Consider the following 19205-nt stretch of genomic DNA (forward strand, 5'->3'; position numbering starts at 1 on the left):
GGGACTGCAGGGAGGGGTTAGTTTATCACTATCAGTTATTTGCACATTTTTAAATGTGTGTGTGCACTTTTTTCACCAGCAGTGCCTCAAACCTCCATTTGACCCTGTCAAAACTTCTGCAAAACACAGCGCAGCGTAGTCATATTTAGAGTTTATAGTTTTATTAACGACTGTTCTTCAAGAATGTTTGCTTCCCTTTTCGTGGTCATACTGGGTAAGCTACTCAACACAAACTGCACTGCAGTACATTTCACAACATGAAACTCTTGTCAACTTTTTGATTTCTTCTTCATCTCTACAGGGTTTTGCACCTGTAGCAAGGGGAGCAGTAAGTCACTTATATGTTTTGAATGTCTGTTAGTACATATTTAGTCAATTGTGTAGCTCTTGATTCTTTCTGTTGAGTGTTTGTGTAGTTTTATTTTATTGTATTATTTTTGATAAACACCCTGGATACGACCTGTTCCAACTCCTCCCCTCTGGTAGGCGCTACAGAGCGCTGTGCGCCAAAACCACCAGACACAGGAACAGCTTCTGTCCGCTGGCCGTCACTCTGATGAACAATTAATCAGACATATTGCACTACTACCTCTGTCTGCACTATTACCACTACTTGCACTATCACCTCAATTCCATTGTTGTTTATAGGTTTATGTTCATATATATACTTCTTTTGGATATATGTTTATACTTATATTGTACATATTGTTAAATGTTCTACATCTGATTCTGATTCTGATTCTGATTCTGATAGGCCGGTCCACTCTGGGGCGTCCAGAAGTAATTGGCCCTTCGGAAGCTTTGGTGAATAGCATTATAGATTTTCAGTGTGAACTGAAAATCTACCCCGAGAATGAAAATATCCTGCTGCAGTTAATCAAGTGAGTATTTGTTCACATTAAATCTAACCACTGCAACAAAATCCATTTAGCAATGATAGAAACCTCTCAAATTATCAACCTTTACTAGGAAGGATAACCGTGACAAGTTGTTGGGCGAATCAACCTCCCTGAACGGGGAGGTTGGAACAATTCCCATGGTAATCGCACCATACCATGAAGGCAGCCTGGAGTGTGTGGCCAAGGCTCAAAACAACTCTAACATAGAGCCCACTGTCAGCTACACACACTACCTGAAGGTTGTTGGTGAGTCTCTTCTTTACCATGGATGTATTGTATGTCACATGTACATGGCTTCCCTGTAGCAGTAACATCGAGCATTCAGGGCGTTCGTGCTTGTAAAAGCTCAACAAAATGAGAAAAAAACATTTCTCGAACAGCTTGTTTTTGTAAGGTGACATTTTTCTTAGCTTGGGCATACTGTCTATGTTACAGTTATTTCACTAGAAGAATAGAATAGAATAGAAATATACTTTATTTATCCCCAAGGGGAAATTTGTACTACTTGCACTACTTTTGCACTACTTTTACTGTAAACTGCCTCTGAGCCAAAATCTCTCTTGACAAAACAGATTTGAATCCCAATCAGACTTTTACCTGATTGAATAAAGAAAAGAACAAAACAAAGGGTTCACAAAATATTACATCAGCATTGTGTACATTTAACGCAGGCCCCCTTCAATGAATGCTCTGACACGTTACCCCCCATTTGCTGTCCATAAGTAGCCACCCAGCTGTTTTCTTAACGAAAGAAAACCTTCATGTTTCCATAACTGAAGCCAAGACAGTGGCACAATGATGTCCCTGTAATATGATGTTGGGACAGTCAAGGGATAACCAACGTCAGAAGGATTCATCCTCAGGGGAACATGAACGTCTGGACGAAATGTCATGACAGTCGATCCAATAGTTGTTGAGATATTCAGACAGGTCCAGAGTGATGAACCGCCACAACACAACAACAACATTGCCATCAATAGAGCCACATTACAACAGTAATCATATTTGGACACCAGAAGGTTTTTTACTTCCCTCCCCTCCATTAAGAATTCTTGTTGGTTTGAAATAAGACCAGGATCTCAGTCTGTTGCTGTATCTGTCCTGCAGAGCCAGTGGAGGGTGCAGAGATTGCCGTTCGATCAGGTCCAGTGGACTTCTTTGAGGGGAAGACGCTGGAGCTACACTGTGAACTCATCGCTGGAAATCACGTCTCCTACGAGTGGCTGCTGAATGGTCAACATGTCTCTCAGTCACCTCTCCACCATGTTGCAGATAACAATCTCTTGATCAACAGGTCAGTCGAATCCCATCGAGATTTTAGGGTTGCCATGGTGGTGTGAGCAGCTGAATGTACTGGTGCAAACATGAAACTGGGGCCCTATCGGTGGTTGCTAAGTGGTTGGTGGGAGGTGGTTGCCTTGTGATTCTATAAAAAAGCGGTAAAATGCTGGAACGCGTTGCAGCTTTTCATTAAGCAAGTTCCTGTGTTCTATGACTCATTTTGCGCAACAAACATTTGTTCAACACTGTCTGAGAGAGAAGTCCTTTGTCATGGAGGCCAGCCACTGGGCATGCTGTTTTCTAAGTGAAGGAAGTTAATGATGGGATGATGCGTTTCATCCTCAGAACTACTTCCAAAGACAGCGGATCCTATATGTGTGTCGCCACCAACCACTTTAACAAAACAAACTTCACCTCCAGCTCTCAAGTTATGATCACAGTCAAAGGTCAGCTGCCATGAATAACCTCTCACGTTCAAAGTTTGTAAATGTGATACGGTTTCATTGAACAACATTGAATTCTCCGACGTCTTCCTCCCTCAGACGTGGTGTCAATCCCTGACATCTCCTTCACCGTGTTAAAGGAAGATTCCCACAACTATTCTGCCGAGGTCACCTGTCAGTCAACTAAAGGGACTCCGCCTGTCACCTTTTCACTGTACAACAGGACAGAATTAGTTGCCAATATAACGATTGACGAGAGAAACGCGACATTTAAGGTTCCACTGGTCTTGGGCCAGCACTTGGGATGGCTCCAGTGCCAGGCAAACAACGGAGACCGGACTGAATTCAGTCAATGGATTCCCCTGGAAGTTGGTATGTGAATTGTTTGAAACTGCTGACATAACACTGCTTTCTTTTAATGTTTGTCCATGATGTCTCTTTCCGATCCATACCGTCTCCAACAGTCCCAGTTGGTGGGCCTGTGATGATGCATTACGACTATGACTTCGGAGAAAACTACGCCGTGATCGGCCTGAGGTTCTACTGCAAGGCAGCGAAGGGATCTCTTCCTCAGTACCGGTGGTTCCTCAACAAAACCCTCCTACATGACAGAGGAAGCTTCTACAAAGTGGTCAACCAGCCTCCAGAGCAGTCCATACTCCTGCTGTCTGTAGGGAGGAGCAGCGCTGGAACGTACCACTGTGAAGTGTCAGACAGCTTCGACAACACCAGCTCCAAAAGCAGCAATTGGATGTATTTGAATAAAGAAGGTAGCTGATCCACTGATTGAGTCAGGTAGAACATTCTTGAGACAGGTGAGAGCTGGTTTCATCTCCTCTTCTTCTTCCTGCTCCTCCAGTGCTGAATCGTCTCCGCGTCTCGGTGGTGGCAGTTGTCTTTGGATGTTTTACATTCCTGGTTGTCCTGGTCTCTATTTGCTGTTTGCTTGGAGCAATGTTCAGTGAGTTTCGGAGTCCTGTTTTCATTCGGTGTAGCTATACCTCCTCATTGCTACTGAGAATTCATCTTTTTACTCTCGTTGCAGGGCGAAGGCAGTATGGAGGAAGTTCTCTGTGAGTTATTTCTCTGTTTCTCTGACACCTTAAAAAAAACAATGCCCACATAAAATACTATTTAAATAGGATAAGTCAAAAGAAATCTCTGAATCAGTCCTAAACAAATCATGTTTTTTGGGTGGGTGAACTGTCAACTGTGGAATGTACACTTCCATTCCCATTCCCAGAAACAACACTGCGCCCATATTACATTCATTTTATGCTATGGCACTGTACCAATGTTTTCAACTGCACCTTTCTCCTCTCAGGTTGAGCTTGGAGATGAGGGGAATGGGAGCTGCATGTGAGGACGAGCTGGTTAGTCAATGTTTCTGTGCCTCTCCGTCTTTCAAAGGCTGTTCACTTCCCCCATTCATCCACTCTCACATGAGCCACTTTCACTATCGCACACTGTTTAATCTCCATTAGGATGACTACTGAACCATGACACAGAGATCTCTCTCTCTCTCTCTCTCTCTCCTCACAGGATTTGTCAGAGTACAATGAAGATGCTGATTTAGAGACAATGGCCAGAGGTGGTGAATTTGATCAGGTTAGAAACGAAATGAATTCATCATGAAATAAATCAACCAGTGAGCCTGTTATTCAAACAAGCAAGCAGCCAAACTCTGTTCTCTCCTCAGGCATCTGAGGCCTCCGTGGACGAATGGCCCCAAATTAAGGAAGAGAAGAAGAGTTGGAGGATGAACCAGTTGAGGGACCCTGAGGGCTCACACTGTTCATAAACAGGCTGATGTGGTTGAATAAACATCTGCTCGTGATCTTCTGTGCTGTCACGTCTTTTCAGTGTGATGCATTCGACTGTCTATCTTTAAAGTATTTGTGGTGGGTAAAAAAAGAATGACAAGAGTCACGCATGAACGCGTTTCCGGGCTCCTAACCGCCCAACTCCGCCCCTCTGACGCGCGCAGCTCCTCTGGGTGCCACTGGTCTTCGTTGTGGAGAAGCAGCACGACAGGAGGTGACAGCAGCGTAGTTTAGTTTAGCGGGCTGTCCTGTCAGGTCTTGTGGAGAGAAAAGAAAACCCCTCGGTGAGCTTCGGAGAACCTGTTGGACGGGAGAGAGACATGGAGGAGACGGCCGGTGCAAGTGCGTACGGGGCTTCGCTCGCAGGAGGAGGCTTCGACTTCTACAAGTTTATCCGACAGCCGCCAACCATCGTGCGGATACTCAGTTGGGTGAGTGGGCCGTGTGGGAGATTTACCAGCGCGTGTTCAAAGGTTAAGAAGACACAGAAGTCATATCCAACATGGCCCGGAGCGCGTAAACTGGTTCTGTGGAGCGAAACGCTCCATTTCTATTTGAGTTGGCAGAACAACAGGCTCCTATGTGCAGCGTCTCTACGGGGCGTCGTGTTGCACGCAGCTGGTGTGTGACAGCAGCTCGGCGACAGCGCAGGTCAACACTGCTGTTGTCAGAGGACAAAAGACAGAAAACTGTCAGACACTGAGATAGAATAGATGTTTGATCATGTTCATCTTTTGGAGATCTCTGCAGTCTGCTACACTGGAGCTGTGCTCACCAGAGAGGAAGATTACATTTAACTTATAGACGGACCACAAGACTCTCTGCTACACAATTCTATGTATATAAATGGTTACATGACAGTGATATTAGTAGTTGTCATCATAAAGGGGTTGTATGCACAACGTTTATTTGCATAAAAAGGAGGTTTCATGTACCAAGGAAAGTTATGGGAAGTTGTTTCTGCTGATCACCTGTTGCTAGGCAAATCTTGTGGCAAAGATTTGTTTTTGTGGTTAAGACACTGATCTGGAAAGTCCGAAATGACTTGTGACCAGACAGGTTGTGCGATTAAAATGTATTGTTGTCCAACACGGCGTGTTTGTGAGCACGCAGATTTAAAGGACTGGATTTGAACTGAAGTCCTCGAACACTTCCCTGGTGAAACACACAATTTGGATCCTCATTCAGAGAGAGTTTTATTGGACGTGACTGCCGTCTTCTCCCCACAGACTCGTGTCCAAGATTACAGAGACCACGGTTGATTTCCATTTACTTGGTTCATGGAGCGTAAGCTATTCGTCAGGCCTCCAGCTAATGCACATGCAGGGTGATCGTAGGTGGGTGAGAAGACACACAACGTCACACGGATACTGTGGCATGTTATCCAGCGCGGTAGATGAGGACGGAGGACAGAATGTGCCCTTGGCTGCCACAACTGCTGAGTGTTTATATGTTTGGGAAAATGTATGTGAGAGTAAGTGTGAACTGGTAAACAGGGGCTGATGGGCAGGTAAGGTGATACCTCTCCCCCGTTGGCGCTCGCTTTGACTCGTGGTGAATGTTTGCCACTGATCTCCTCCTCAACACACAAACACGCACACACACACACACACACGTACGTAAGTTCAGCTGTGGTCAACTCATCTCAAATTCACACTGGCTAGATCGCCATGTATCTCTGGTGATTCTAATCTTACTTCAACAAGCCTGCACCTATGACACAAGAGAGGATTGTTCGGTCTGTAACACAGCCTACAGGTCCCACAATGCACCACGCCTGCTCCTGGAACATGTCCGCGTGTGTCTGCGTACAGTGGCTCTTGCTCATTTAAGGTGTTGAATCACATCACTATACCCGGTCTGACCCTGCTGTTACATGTGAAACAGTACATTTAAGGTAGATGTTTCCCTTCTGGTGGCGTTTTATTCATGGTGTAAACACAAGTCATCAGAAGGAGGGTGTCTGTGTTATTTGTGCCGCTTAATGGCGTCTGACAGAGCAAAACAAACAAGCCCCAAAAGAACATGCTGTATGAACATACGGGACGTTTTTTACATGTTTGTGACATCTCACTCACAAACACTTTCCATCTGTCCAATTGTGTTGTCGTCACAATGCACAGAAACATCCGTCTGCTCCACTAATGATCCCTCTGTCTCACTGTTGTCTTGTGTTTTGGAACTCCCCACATTCACTTCCCTAATGCCTTCTGCTAATTTTTGGTACTTTTCGTCCCATCAGCAGGATTGTGGCCTGTTTACCCCCTCTCACCTCGTCCTGCTTCCCACCAGTTAAACAGTCCCTCTCTATCCTCCTCCCAGGCTCATTACGAGTGTTGTTGGTGGAGTTTGTGGTGTCTCTGGAGTCACATGACAGGCAGCTGCACTCAGAAGTAGGTCACATGGTTAGGGGGGTAATCAGAGGTGACAGCAGCAGACCTCTTCTCTACATATATCTTCTGTGAAGTTTGCTTTCAGTACTCCCAACTGAGGATGTTTGCAAATGTTGTCACGTGACAAAACTCTCTTTTGTCGATGCGTTCATATTGTGCTTTCGTGAAGTGAAACCAAAGGCAGCAAATCAGCCTCAAAACAACAGTGAGCAGCACGGCTGTAAAGTATGCAATGTGAAGTTGATGGATAAACTGGAAAAACCAGCGCTATGTTCCTTCAACAAAACACGTTCTTCTTACGGCTTTGCAAGTCATTGAAGGCCACCTTCTTCTTTTCTCTGATTCAATGTAGATATTTGCCCTGGTGGTGTTTGCTTCCATCACAACGGAGGGATACATCAACTCTACCCACAGTGCCCAGGTGAAGTGCATCTTCAACCAGAACGACTCGGCGTGTCATTACGCTATTGGCATCGGGGTGATCGCCTTCCTGGCATGTATTGCCTTCCTGGTGTTGGACGCTTACGTGCCTTTTATGAGCAACGCACAGGAGAGGAAGTACGCCGTCATGGCAGACCTGGGATTCTCAGGTGAGCAGGAGCGTTATCTTTGTTTTGAAAGAGCTTTAAAGCTGCACTAATTCATATTTTTATATTAACAGTGGATCAAATGACTTTGTGTAATGTAAAAGAGTGTGTAGTGTGTAGTGTTTATCTTCTTTTAGCTCATTGTTTTGGTGTTACGGCCCACAACTTTACTGATTTGGTACGGCTCTCATCAACCTCGTTTCCAGCCACAACCTGGGCAGCTGTTTACTGCTGTTTACCCATTGTCCACTACTTGTTAAGCACCAAACATCACAGTGACGCAGTTAGCTGGTGAACATAGTGAAGCATTTAACAGCTAAAGATTCAGATATTTCCCTCTGGGGTTGGTGGGGAACAAAACCAGAGCTAAAAGAGAGAAAATATTTCCCACAACCGACTCCAAATGAATGCTAACGTTGCTCTGTATCTCATGTTAAAATAAGCTAATGTTTGCTAACATGTTCACCACATATCAGCTTAATTAGGTGATAATATATCAATGTTGTATCTGTACAGAATGCCTCTGAGAATTGGCGTAATGTGCGACAGACCGCTGCCTCTTCTCCTGACATACAACGACATGTATTATTCATCGTTGCACACGGTAGCAACATCAGCTGTACATGCCACAGTTCACAGTCAGCCATTCTTCAAGGAAACAAAGAAGTGGTCGTTAGAAAAACAGCTTGTGGTCATTCGAGCAGACAGCAACAGCAGAGCCCTTTGTTTTCATTTGACATTGTTTTTAGTATGTTTTTCACAGGAGTTACATTTTCAAATCTGTGTTTTCACAGTTTTGATATCTTTTAATAATTCATAACTGTGTGTGTTTGTGCATCTGTCTCTCTCTGTGTTTTATAGGGGTGTGGTGCTTCCTTTGGTTTGTTTGTTTCTGCCTGTTGGCCAGTGAGTGGGCTAAAACTCATGCCAGCGGTGTCCCAGTGGACCCGGCACGAGCCACTGTGGCCTTCTCGTTCTTCTCTATCGCCACATGGGTGAGCAGGACTGCTGTTGTCTTCTTTTTAATTAAAAAAAACAGCTCAGAATTTCATCCTCACCTGATTCTCTGCAAGAAAGCTAATAAGCATATTTCCCAAATTGTAAAATTAGTCCTTTAAAGCCACCACTGACTTCAGTTCATGTTGGTAAAGGTACAAAGAGACTTTAAATCAGCTTCAGAGACATCATGTGTTCTATACAATAATTAATGAAGTTGCATATTGTTTGTAGAAGTCCTCCAGGATCGTGCGTTCAAATACTGGTGGGAACCTCTGACATTTGATGCTTCAGAGTCAGCTGCTGAACAGCAAACCTTATATTTCTAGAAACTATAATCAAGTTGCTCTCACACAGATATTCCATCTCGTGTAACACTTCTGTTACCCTTAAGTTACAATAATAGCTGAGAGCAAATAGCAAGTGTTTGTCTTCCGGACATGTAATCGTCAGGGTGTTCTTTAGCTGGCTTTCAAACCGTGTGTTGGAGTTTCCCACCATCAGAAGACTTCAAACTCTGCATTAAACCTCATTAGCACACATCACACATGTTGCAATAATGTGATGCATGGACCGACTGAATGTCATCGTGGTGGATTGTCTCCACTAAGAAGCCTCAGGTCTCTGCACGTTGCGGCAAGTTTTGACACCGATACGAAGTGAAACCAGTTCAGTTAGAAGTTGAGAAAAATACATCAATCGCTAAAAAAAAGTAAAGATCTAAAACATCCTCAGGAATATTGTGAAATAAAACTGGAACTCTTCAAAGTGACTGTAATAACCGTGACATTTTTATTTCATTAAACAGGGACTCCTGACCTACTTTGCGTTGATCCGTTTCCGCCGCGGTGTGAATGAAGTAACCATGCCGACCTACACAGAGCCACAACCAGATCACCACACCCCTTACCCTCCGACCTACGCCCCCACCTCCTACAACCCCACTACCTACACCCCTACCACCTACAACCCTTATCCCAGCAAAGTGCCCGACATGCAGCCCCCCTTCCAGCCAATCCCCCAGCCGCAAGGAGACGCTGACTACCAGCCGCCCAACTACTGAGACAAAGGGAGGTCGCGTGGACCAGATCATCTGTTGGTACACTGATTGTTGTTGCACTGCACAGACCCACAGCTATATCATATTGATGTGGTTTTACATTTGATTCAACACACTTTTCCAAGTGTTGTCCAATTTGAGAGCCTGCGCAGTGCAACTGCAAGTTAGAGACGAGGGACACCGCCGTTTACGTCAACGGGTCGGCGGTCGGATATCAAGACGTCAGGCTGACTGTTGAGTATCTGACCTTAGACCTGTGTGCAAAGACGCAACTCTTTACCTCCAGTGGGCTGATCCTGATGGGGAGAGGTAGATGGAATGTACCCAGGAGGTCAAAGGTGATATATAATGTGACGGTGTGAAGAACGTGTTCCTCTTTACTCTCTGGTGGAACCTGAGAATCTGCATTTGTACATAGACTTCACCTTACGAAGCTGCCATTTTCATGGTTCTATGTGCCTGTTTTTCTTTGCTTGTTTGGTTTATTGGATGTTTCAGGATGTACTCGATTACAGTGGGAAAAGACCACTATAAAGCCAAATGTCCCCCTCTGATTTAGTTCTGTACAGATTGTGCATGTTTCGTAGCCATAAAGCCACAAAATCACCCCTGAGAGAAAGTTTTGCACTCTAATGTGCTGTCGATGGTCACATGAGAACACATAAAACCCCCTCCAGTTCTTAAACTCTGATCATTGCAGATATAACAAATTTGTGTTAACAGTGGGTTACGTGTGCCAATCTGTAGAGGCGTTTATTGGACGTTCATAGTCGGTGTTGCCCTTTAAACTTGTGGTTCAGATAGACAGGAGGGAGGAGAACGTAGATAGCTGCACTTAACAGGTTTATCCACCGAGCATGTCCTCTTACTGGAGAGTAACTTATTAACTAGCAGAAACAATGCTCCCTCTTAAACCTGCGAACAGAGCGGCCTCACACTTCCTCCTATGTCTTTGAGACGGTTAGTTTCCCGAACACCGATTTTTATCTCCCGTTTACAGGCTTCTTAATCTAAACTGTTGAAGGCAGACTGCAGCAGGTGTGTCTTTACCAACGACAAGATTAACACCTCAGCCTGCAACTGGTTTCATGTGTTGCTTTGTGCCCGACGGTCCGGCTGCTGTAGCTCGTCTAAAGTGATGCTCAAACGTAGATTTTGATTTAAACGGACTCTAGATCTGCAAATGACAGACCAGCAATTGAATGTGGTTATAAATATATATAGAAACATGCTATTGTGGTACTACATTGAAGATATTTGTACAAGTGGAAATACATTGATTATTAATAGAAAACACATGAACTTGCTGAAGCCATCTATATGAAAATCTTCTGTTGATTTATCATTTGTACCGTGAGGAGAAATTTAACATCAAAGGGTTTTTGGGGAAGGAAAGTGAATCAAATGTGCCATGATTAAATATTAAAGTTAAGCTGTGCATCACAGCTGCCCTCGTGTTTTCTTTTTATATCGCAAAGGCTGATTTTCAGGCTCTGGGGCAGCAGTTAAATCTGCAGCTCGTTATTGGACAACCTCCTAAATCACCCGACTGACAGGAAGTCTCTAAACTGTGCCTTTAGATTCAGTTCAAATATAGCGTTATGGTCATTATTTTGTGACGCATGTGACATTTTTGCAGTTACATAATTTGGTATTTTGTAAATTTTAAGTTAGATTTGATCAAGATGCATGTTTTACATGTAAGGCTGGATGATTTGTTTTATAAATACTAGTCACTTTGGTTAGCGTGATTTGTTTTTTTAATGTCAGAATGAAATCATTCACAGGATGTTCTATTTTAAGGTTATTGTTGCATATGTGCACTGCAGTATTACAGGTTTTATATTGTAGGGATGATATACTTTCTCCATTCCAGCCTCAGAGCCTGCCAGGATTTAAACAGGTTATTTTGGTCCTCTGTCGCATGCGAGGGCATTCAGTTACGTATCACAGTTAAGTGTGCGAGAGTTAAAAACATACTGTACGCTTTAAAATGGGGGAAAAGGATAATCTCCCAACTGTTATGATATAATGTACACTTTAATTCAAACTCCTGCTGACCTGACAAACATGACTCAACCTTCCACAAAAGGTTTTCTTTACAAATGTAACCAGAATATACAATTATACAAACATAATTAAAAACCTTACATTTGACAGGGTACTGCTAGAGTTCTCCAGGGTTATTAAGTGCCCCGTCAAGTAAAAACATTTTTAATACATTACACCTATGTGTATTAGACACCAAATAAAGAACACATACAAACACTAAGGAAGTTAATTGGGCTGATCAAATCCAACTTGTTAGCAGAAACTTTAAAATGTCATGAAGCAAAAGTTAATCTCAAATAAAAATCCATTTTCCAACCAATGCTCGTGCACAAATACCAACCAAAAAAACCACCATGAGATTTATACTCTCCACCACTTCAGGCAACAAGTCTTATTTTTGTGTTCAGAGATGGAGAGAAGAGAAAAGCTTCCTAGGAATCGCTGACTCCACGAGTTTTCCCAAGAGGATGTGTTGTGGAGTTTCGTTCCTGAATGGAGCGCTGTTCTCTTTCTCCGCCATCAGACCTCCGTAACACTTTCTACACACCGCCTGATACTTGTCAGCTCCACCAATCACTTCCACCTGAGGCACAGAGAAACAACAGTCGACAGGTTCACAACAGTTTGATCAAAGAAAAGAAAGGTTCACTACCCACTCTATAAATAAAGATGGCTGACAGACACAACATAACAATAATATTCTGAATTATCTCAGAACATATTTGCTAAAACTATCTTGTTATAACATAATTAAGGCGTAAAGAGAGATTGGAAGTCATTTGTTTATGTTTATGGCTAACTCATTGAAGACTGTTCTTGGGATTGCCTCCTCACCTCCTTCTCCGCTCCTATCCTCTTGGTGTAGGCGGCTTCTTTGTAACACTGCATGCAGACGGCGTGGAGCTTCACGACGCTCTCCGCTAGAGGGACGAGGTTCAGGATGTTTCCAAACGGCTACAGGAACGCACAGGACAGCAGAAAAGCACTAAGTACCACTGAATGGATGGAGGTATAATCACGTTACGAGGACAGAAGAGACGCACTATAGTGAGGAATAATGAGCACGTTGAACTCTCGGTTATCGTGCTTCCTTAATGAGTCTTGTTGCGTCCACAGCCACAGAGGTGCTCTATCTGCCTCAGCAGCATCCACACACTGTCCGTCTGTTAGTACGGACCGTGAGTGTTTGTCAGTATCACAGTGACACGTGGAGACAAAACACAAACACTCACTTTTCTCTGGAAGGTTCCATCCAAAGCAGCTACAATGATCGTCTTCCCTAAATTGGCCATCTCCTCACAAAACTCCACGATGTCTGGAAACTACAACAACAGTGAGAGCGGGATTTGTCCCGAGTAACACATTCTGGTCTCTACGGAAGTGAACAGTAACGGTTTTAGGGTGAAGAAGAGGAAAATAAACAGAATATGTAGACTTACAAACTGCCCTTCGTCGATTCCAATGACGCAGACTTGTGCTGCCAGAAGCCGCATTTCTTTCAGACAGCTTGCGGGTACAGCTTCCATTGTGTGTCTAAAAGATGGAGGGGGAAAACTTGAAGATGTCACATTTTTCGTTTGTCATCTCCATTTCACTTTCTAGTGTGATATGTGCATCCATCCATTATCTTCAACAGCTCATCTTCAGGGTCACAGAGGGGGGGGGGGGCCTGCAGCTGACCCCAGCTGACATTGGGCGAAGGCAGGGTTCACCCTGGACAAGTCACCAGACCATTGCAGCATTGCAGGGCAAACACACAGAGATAGACAACCATTCACGCTCACATTCACACCTACGGGCAAATTAGAGTCATCAATTAACCTAAGCTGTCTTTGAACTGTGGGCAGAAGCCGTAGAACCCACGTTGACGTGGGGATAACATGCAAACTACACATATAACACAGTAAATGCAAACAGGGGACTTACTTGTCATGTGTGGCCATGCCTGTGTCACAATAACGCATGTCTTTGGCATATTTGATCACCAAGCACTGGTACTGGGCTATCTGGAACCGGCGCAGTCTTCTCATCAGTTCAGTGCTGCAGGTTACGAGGAAATATATAAATTGAGTTAATATCAGTAAAAAACAAACATTTATGTTATCCATTAAAAGACAATAGTCAGATGAATGACAGAGCCTCTTGAACACCAACTTCCTACAATACCATAAGCATGAGGTAATAAATACTGCGATATTGTTTAGTATAATGTGCAACATCAGTAAAATATGGTCATACAATGAGTTAACTTACAAAACATAACGTTACTGTATAGTAACTGTACATATGACATGCATTCTGTGGGAGATGGGTAAACAATGGACGAGATTTGGCGGGATGTTGAAGTCTGGGCGGAATATTGTTTTTCCTGCGTAATGTAATTATTAACAGTAGATATGAATAACAACAGCTAGCTTCACCTGCAGAGAGACCTGCTGTTTGTGAATGAAAAACTCACCTTTTGCCTGAAAACATCGGTCCAAAGATGACCTGCCGACAGACAGAGAGGCTGTTAGTGACGAATGAGAGATAAACGTTTAACGAGTCAATGACATGGTATTCTTTTAAAAAAAAAAAAAGACACCTAACGTTATCCACTATCGTGTCCTGCTCATCTTAGTTTGTTGATAGTACGATATGATAGAGACATAAACCTTCAGATCAATCAGACACGAACCTGAATTTGTCCGCGTGCTTTTCTCGGGGAATTTGGCAGAACTCTTGGAAAATCCACACAGTCCATTCTGACTCAAAGACGCTATAAATAATAATTAAAAAACAGTTCAATAAATATGAAATATATCACTAATTCAATCCCACAGGAGAAGTTGTCCTGAATCCAAACGCTGAAAATGCGCGCGGGCGGTTGTGCGCTTTTTTTATATCACATTCAACCAATGAACGTAGAGTCACGTGACTGTTTTAAATAACCAGCGCCCTCAGAGATGTGACGGTAGAGAGCGCAGGCGCAACGTCTGACCAATCAGAGCACAGAGCGTCACATCGGTGGGACGAGCCACGTTGGCATTTGTTTTTCTATTGTTTTGAGAGGGAGGGAGCACTAAAAGGACGAAAAGGTTCAAATGTGGGATTGTAAAATGTTACCAAACAAAACTTTTAAATTCACACATTCAGGTTTTCTTTTTATTTGGCTAATTACTGAGGCAACTCTGAACAATATGCCAAGAATAATGTAAAGTTTTACAGTTAAATAAAGCAGAAACGCACTGGCACACAGCTGACACACACAATATTATACTTATATAATTCAATATCATCGACAAACACAGCCTGTAATTATTTCAGCACGCGGTGTCTTGTACTCTGCAGAGAGCAGCTGGTCAGTCAGAGACAGACGTGTGTACTTTAGGTTATGAGCCCAAAGTCCGGAAGTCTCTCAGCTGCGCACATGTGGATCGGATTCTTCCGTCAGCAGACTTTCAGCGAATTAAGTCACTACCACAGACACAAATGATGCACTGGACTAAAATGAAGAAAGATGTAAGAGTTTTGACTTTAAGTGCTTTTTCTTTTCTTCTCTGCTAGCATTCTGAGATTGTTGGCTGTAACGTTGACAGGATTGTTGTAATTTGTATCTTACTGTGAGTTAAGCATATACTTTGACTTTTTGAAATAATAATAATAATATTCTATATTTCCTGTTTTTACAACCGATGAATGAAGTTGCATTAAAAGCTTGACGGCCTCAGTAAAGGGGGTAAATAACAGCAGGGGGGCGCTGTTCCCCATGTTTACACTGTTCATCAGCGGCTCATGGTGGTCGGTGTCTCGGCTCTCATGGCCGCCCAGCTGACCAGCAGTCTCTCCGTGTGACAGGAGCTTGACAGGCAGTATTCACCCAGCCGGTGGTCGCACAGGATGTCGGCAGACGACGTGATCAAGGCTCACGAGAAGGCTTTAAAGGAAGGTCTGTCTGTTTTAAAGCTAAGATGCTAATTCGCAACAATGAACAGAAATCCGGTCGAGTCGCATTGTGTAGCCCGAGATGGATAGTCGACATGTTTTTCTAAAGATATTTTGACTTCGAAAACGCAAGCTGCTTTAATATATTTCAATAAGTCTAAAATGTCTAATAGTGACCAGTATTCTGGATGAGTTTTGTTAAGATTTCTAAAAGAACTTCAGAGTGTAAGAAATAAAACAACAACAAAAAGCCATCTAGGCCACATGTTCCACACAGAATTACCTAATTGGGACATTGAATTGAATTTGGTGAGCATACTGTGCCAGGTTTTGTGGCCAGAGCTAAACAAAAGAAGGGAAAATTGGAAATGAGGGTCTCTAAATTCAGTTGCCCCTCACTGATCTACAGAATTTGGACTAAATCTTGTATAAATATGCTTCTCCACAATGGGAAACTTGATTATGAATGAATGGTATATACAATTTCCATTTGATACCTTTTTATTAGAGAGCCAACAGCAGGGAAATGACAGGAAGTGAGCGGTGAGAGAGATGAGCCATGCAACAAAGGTCAATCTGGGTTGTTACCGTTCACGATCAGTGCCTCAACCCACGGGCCTCCCGTGAGAAACTGGGACAACTAATGGGAATGTCTGCTTCCATCTAAACCAGTGAATTAGACACAAAATCAGGAATTCATCACATTGATGCTAAAATCCAATATAGCTCCCAATACTGAGCAGCATTTTCCACAATGACCTAATACACCCAGAGATGTCAGTGGTACACATGGTCTCCCTGTATGTGTGGTCACGTTGTATACCCCTCGTGTGTGTCCAGGGACGGATCGTGCCCGTGGTCTGGCTCAAACGTTGCTCAACGTGCCATACGGAGAGGGAGATGGAGAGAAACTGGATGTCTACATACCCCGCACCAACTCTTTGGGTACTGACATGTGTGACTGTTAAGAACACCCCCCCCCCCCAATCGACATGCTTCAAATAGCAGAAGCTTAGATAATGCGTGCGGATTAACAGGCCTGATTCCCTCTGTTTCAGATGTTCCCCTTGTTATTTACCTACATGGAGGGAACTGGCAGTTCCTCAGGTACGGTGTTGTGTTCTCGTCTGCATTGCAGATTTAAATGTCTTCCTCAGGTTTGTCCCGTTGTTGATGCTTTGTGCTCATACAGCAAGGAGGAGTCAGGATTCATGGCTGTTCCTCTCGTTGACAAAGGTGTAGTGGTGGTTGCCGTCGATTATGACATCGCCCCCACAGGTAGAGTCTCTTCATTTCAGATAAGATTTTTTCTCTTCCTGGGAAAAAAGATTGTTTTATGAAGATGAGCTGGGAATGTCAGCGCTCTGCCTGTGCCCCTTTCAGGCAGCATGGACCTGATGGTATCTCAAGTACGCAGGAGTGTCGTGTCTGTTGTCCAGCAGTATTCTCACATCAGGTACCCATGCTTGTTTTCTGACCCGTTATTAATTCAAGTATTACATTAAAATGCATTTTGAAATGTTCCCTCTCACCCAGAAAGAGATAAAATGCCATGATCACGGTCATCTCAGTTTGTCTTTTCTAAACTCTGATCCCTCCCTCAGTGGTCTGTACCTGTGTGGCCACTCTGCTGGGGCTCACCTGGCTGCAATGGTCCTCTCCACTGACTGGTCGCAATACAGCGTCACTCCTCAGATCAAAGGTAAGGTCCATCAGGTGAAACGGGACGAGTGATGGAGGCGACTGACAAACAGAAATGCAAAGATTGAGACACAAATACTGTACAGCTGATATAGTTTTGTCTTTGTTGTTGTTCCTCCGACTGTCTAACAGGTGCTTTCCTTGTTAGTGGCATATATGACCTCCTGCCCATCCTGTCCACCTACGTCAACGAGCCTTTGAAGATGACAGAGTACGTTCCTTACCGCACTGTGACGTAGAGAGCACTGTGTGAGGGTGTTGCGATTGTCTCTGTGGAGGAGAACTGTGCATGTAAAGCTCGTTGTGTGTGTCGTACCACTCCGTATTTGACTCCTCTCTCCTCCGGGTGTCTCCTGTTTGCAGGGAGGTGGCGGTGAGGAACAGCCCCAGCAAACTGGTCCCTCAGCTCAAACTCTCCTCCTCCAGCTGCCACATCATCGTGGCCGTCGCTGAGAACGACTCGCCCGAGTTTCGCAAGCAGTCGGAAGAATACTACAAAGTCAGTGCTGCTGAGCGTGAACACTGTTTTGATTAGAGTATCCATCCGTCCATGATCTTAAACCGCTTATCCTGGACATCGCCGGGCTTGATTAGAGTATGATGGGACTTGTTTATTATAGCTACCTTTTAATAATAAAGTGTATTTATTTTCTGGCTTTAAAGACTTTAGAGGCGTCAGGACTCAATGTGACCAAGGAGGATGTGGCGGACACCGACCACTTCAATATCATTGAGCAGCTGGTAGATGGGGAGTATCACCTAACAAAGGTACACACGTTCACTAAACTAAACAAGCATTGATTGAGGTTGATATCATTTTCCAGTCTTTTTGTCTGACCAATAGTGATACAATATTAATGTAAGCCCTGTAACTGTGCAGCATAGTAGTCTTAAACCTGCTACCGTCAGCCTCCCTTTCATCACCCAACCCATCTTTACTAGCTATCCACAATATTCAGCATACATTTATTGACTGTAGTATGTTTTTTATAATCTTTAAGGCTGTTTTATGTTTGTGGGAGGCACTTAAACCAGTTTTTTAAATTCCTTTTTTCCTCTGTAGCTTCTCTTGAAGACGATGGGGAAGAGCTAAGGCGGCGGTCTTTATTCCATCACCTAATATCAACGTACCTCTGTATCAGCATTCACCTCTTAACAGAGTCATCGTGCACCGACACTGATAATACATGCATTATTTCAGGTTTGTACAAGGTGAATGTACAATGTCTATCATCTTGATTCATCAGTAATCAGGTGGCATGGATTGTTTTGAACATCTTGATCACTGTGTCATTTGTTATACACAGTTGTTCATTGTAGATACTGTCATAAAAACATTGCGTGCCTAAAGCAGAGTCACTTCAAGGAGGGTGATTGTAGCAAATGATACTGCTGTAAACAGATTATTTAACGACCATTGTGCACAATGTTATCATCAGGAAGGACTGTTCCACCGGCACACTAGGGGCTGTAGAGTTGATACGTAGTTTAGACATATTCCCAGTGTTTTGTAAAAGGGTGAGTCTGTTTGTTTTGTGATTTTCTGAAATGCAACTTAAAGTTCATCGGTAGGACATGAATAGGAGCTCACGTCAAGACTACTGACATCATACCGAGTTAATGTAGGTTTTAATTGTAACCTACACAATGCTGACATCTCGCCCAGGACACTTTAGTGGACACTGTACATTTGCACCTAATAGTAGATTACTGATATTTAAGTACACATATTTTAAACAAACAGACGTGACTAAATTTACCGATGCACTTGTTACTGCGCTCATTCTAGCATCTTAAATAATTGGTTACATTATTGTTAACACAAAGTGTTGTATTAATGATTACTGTAGATTATAAAGAGAATCATCACAATAAATATTTATATTTAAGAATTCCTGTGGAGGCAGTTGTTTGTGTATGCGTGTAAGTAGATGATATTTGCTGCAATTTGACTGTCTTGTCTTTGAAGCAACTAGTTGCACGTTATAATGCTCTCAAAAATATAAAATATGTACTCTGTCTTATTTTAGCATTAGTTCCACACCT

At 43.4% G+C, this 19205-nt stretch overlaps 4 protein-coding genes across 4 annotated transcripts; 3 read left to right on the top strand and 1 right to left on the bottom strand.

Moving 5' to 3' along the window:
* Positions 1 to 22: 22 nt before the first annotated feature.
* LOC116392796 (Fc receptor-like protein 3) lies at positions 23 to 4461 on the top strand. The gene is made up of 13 exons (XM_031864540.1): positions 23 to 214; positions 302 to 328; positions 755 to 881; positions 970 to 1145; positions 2007 to 2193; positions 2526 to 2626; positions 2723 to 2995; positions 3088 to 3393; positions 3483 to 3584; positions 3669 to 3696; positions 3948 to 3996; positions 4166 to 4231; positions 4323 to 4461. Exons 1-13 carry the CDS (start codon positions 184 to 186, stop codon positions 4422 to 4424), a joined length of 1575 nt encoding a protein of 524 aa, XP_031720400.1. The 5' UTR covers positions 23 to 183; the 3' UTR covers positions 4425 to 4461.
* A 145-nt stretch (positions 4462 to 4606) lies between these two features.
* syngr2b (synaptogyrin 2b) lies at positions 4607 to 10927 on the top strand. Its single transcript, XM_031864547.1, has 4 exons — positions 4607 to 4877; positions 7192 to 7429; positions 8288 to 8421; positions 9231 to 10927. The coding sequence occupies exons 1-4, from the start codon at positions 4767 to 4769 to the stop codon at positions 9483 to 9485; spliced, it is 738 nt and encodes a 245-aa protein (XP_031720407.1). The 5' UTR covers positions 4607 to 4766; the 3' UTR covers positions 9486 to 10927.
* tk1 (thymidine kinase 1, soluble) lies at positions 10198 to 14402 on the bottom strand. The gene is made up of 7 exons (XM_031864548.1): positions 14212 to 14402; positions 13993 to 14024; positions 13461 to 13574; positions 12974 to 13067; positions 12767 to 12856; positions 12369 to 12488; positions 10198 to 12117 (listed from the first exon to the last, which is right to left on the bottom strand). The coding sequence occupies exons 1-7, from the start codon at positions 14275 to 14277 to the stop codon at positions 11938 to 11940; spliced, it is 696 nt and encodes a 231-aa protein (XP_031720408.1). The 5' UTR covers positions 14278 to 14402; the 3' UTR covers positions 10198 to 11937.
* A 296-nt stretch (positions 14403 to 14698) lies between these two features.
* Positions 14699 to 19048, top strand: afmid (arylformamidase). The gene is made up of 11 exons (XM_031864637.1): positions 14699 to 15035; positions 15372 to 15462; positions 16299 to 16403; positions 16517 to 16565; positions 16651 to 16736; positions 16842 to 16914; positions 17063 to 17160; positions 17292 to 17370; positions 17523 to 17658; positions 17823 to 17927; positions 18223 to 19048. Exons 1-11 carry the CDS (start codon positions 15006 to 15008, stop codon positions 18250 to 18252), a joined length of 882 nt encoding a protein of 293 aa, XP_031720497.1. The 5' UTR covers positions 14699 to 15005; the 3' UTR covers positions 18253 to 19048.
* Positions 19049 to 19205: the final 157 nt, after the last annotated feature.

Source organism: Anarrhichthys ocellatus, unplaced genomic scaffold (genome assembly GCF_004355925.1).
Source record: "Anarrhichthys ocellatus isolate YVR2014 unplaced genomic scaffold, GSC_Weel_1.0 scaffold31, whole genome shotgun sequence".
Classification (NCBI taxonomy): Eukaryota; Metazoa; Chordata; class Actinopteri; order Perciformes; family Anarhichadidae; genus Anarrhichthys; species Anarrhichthys ocellatus.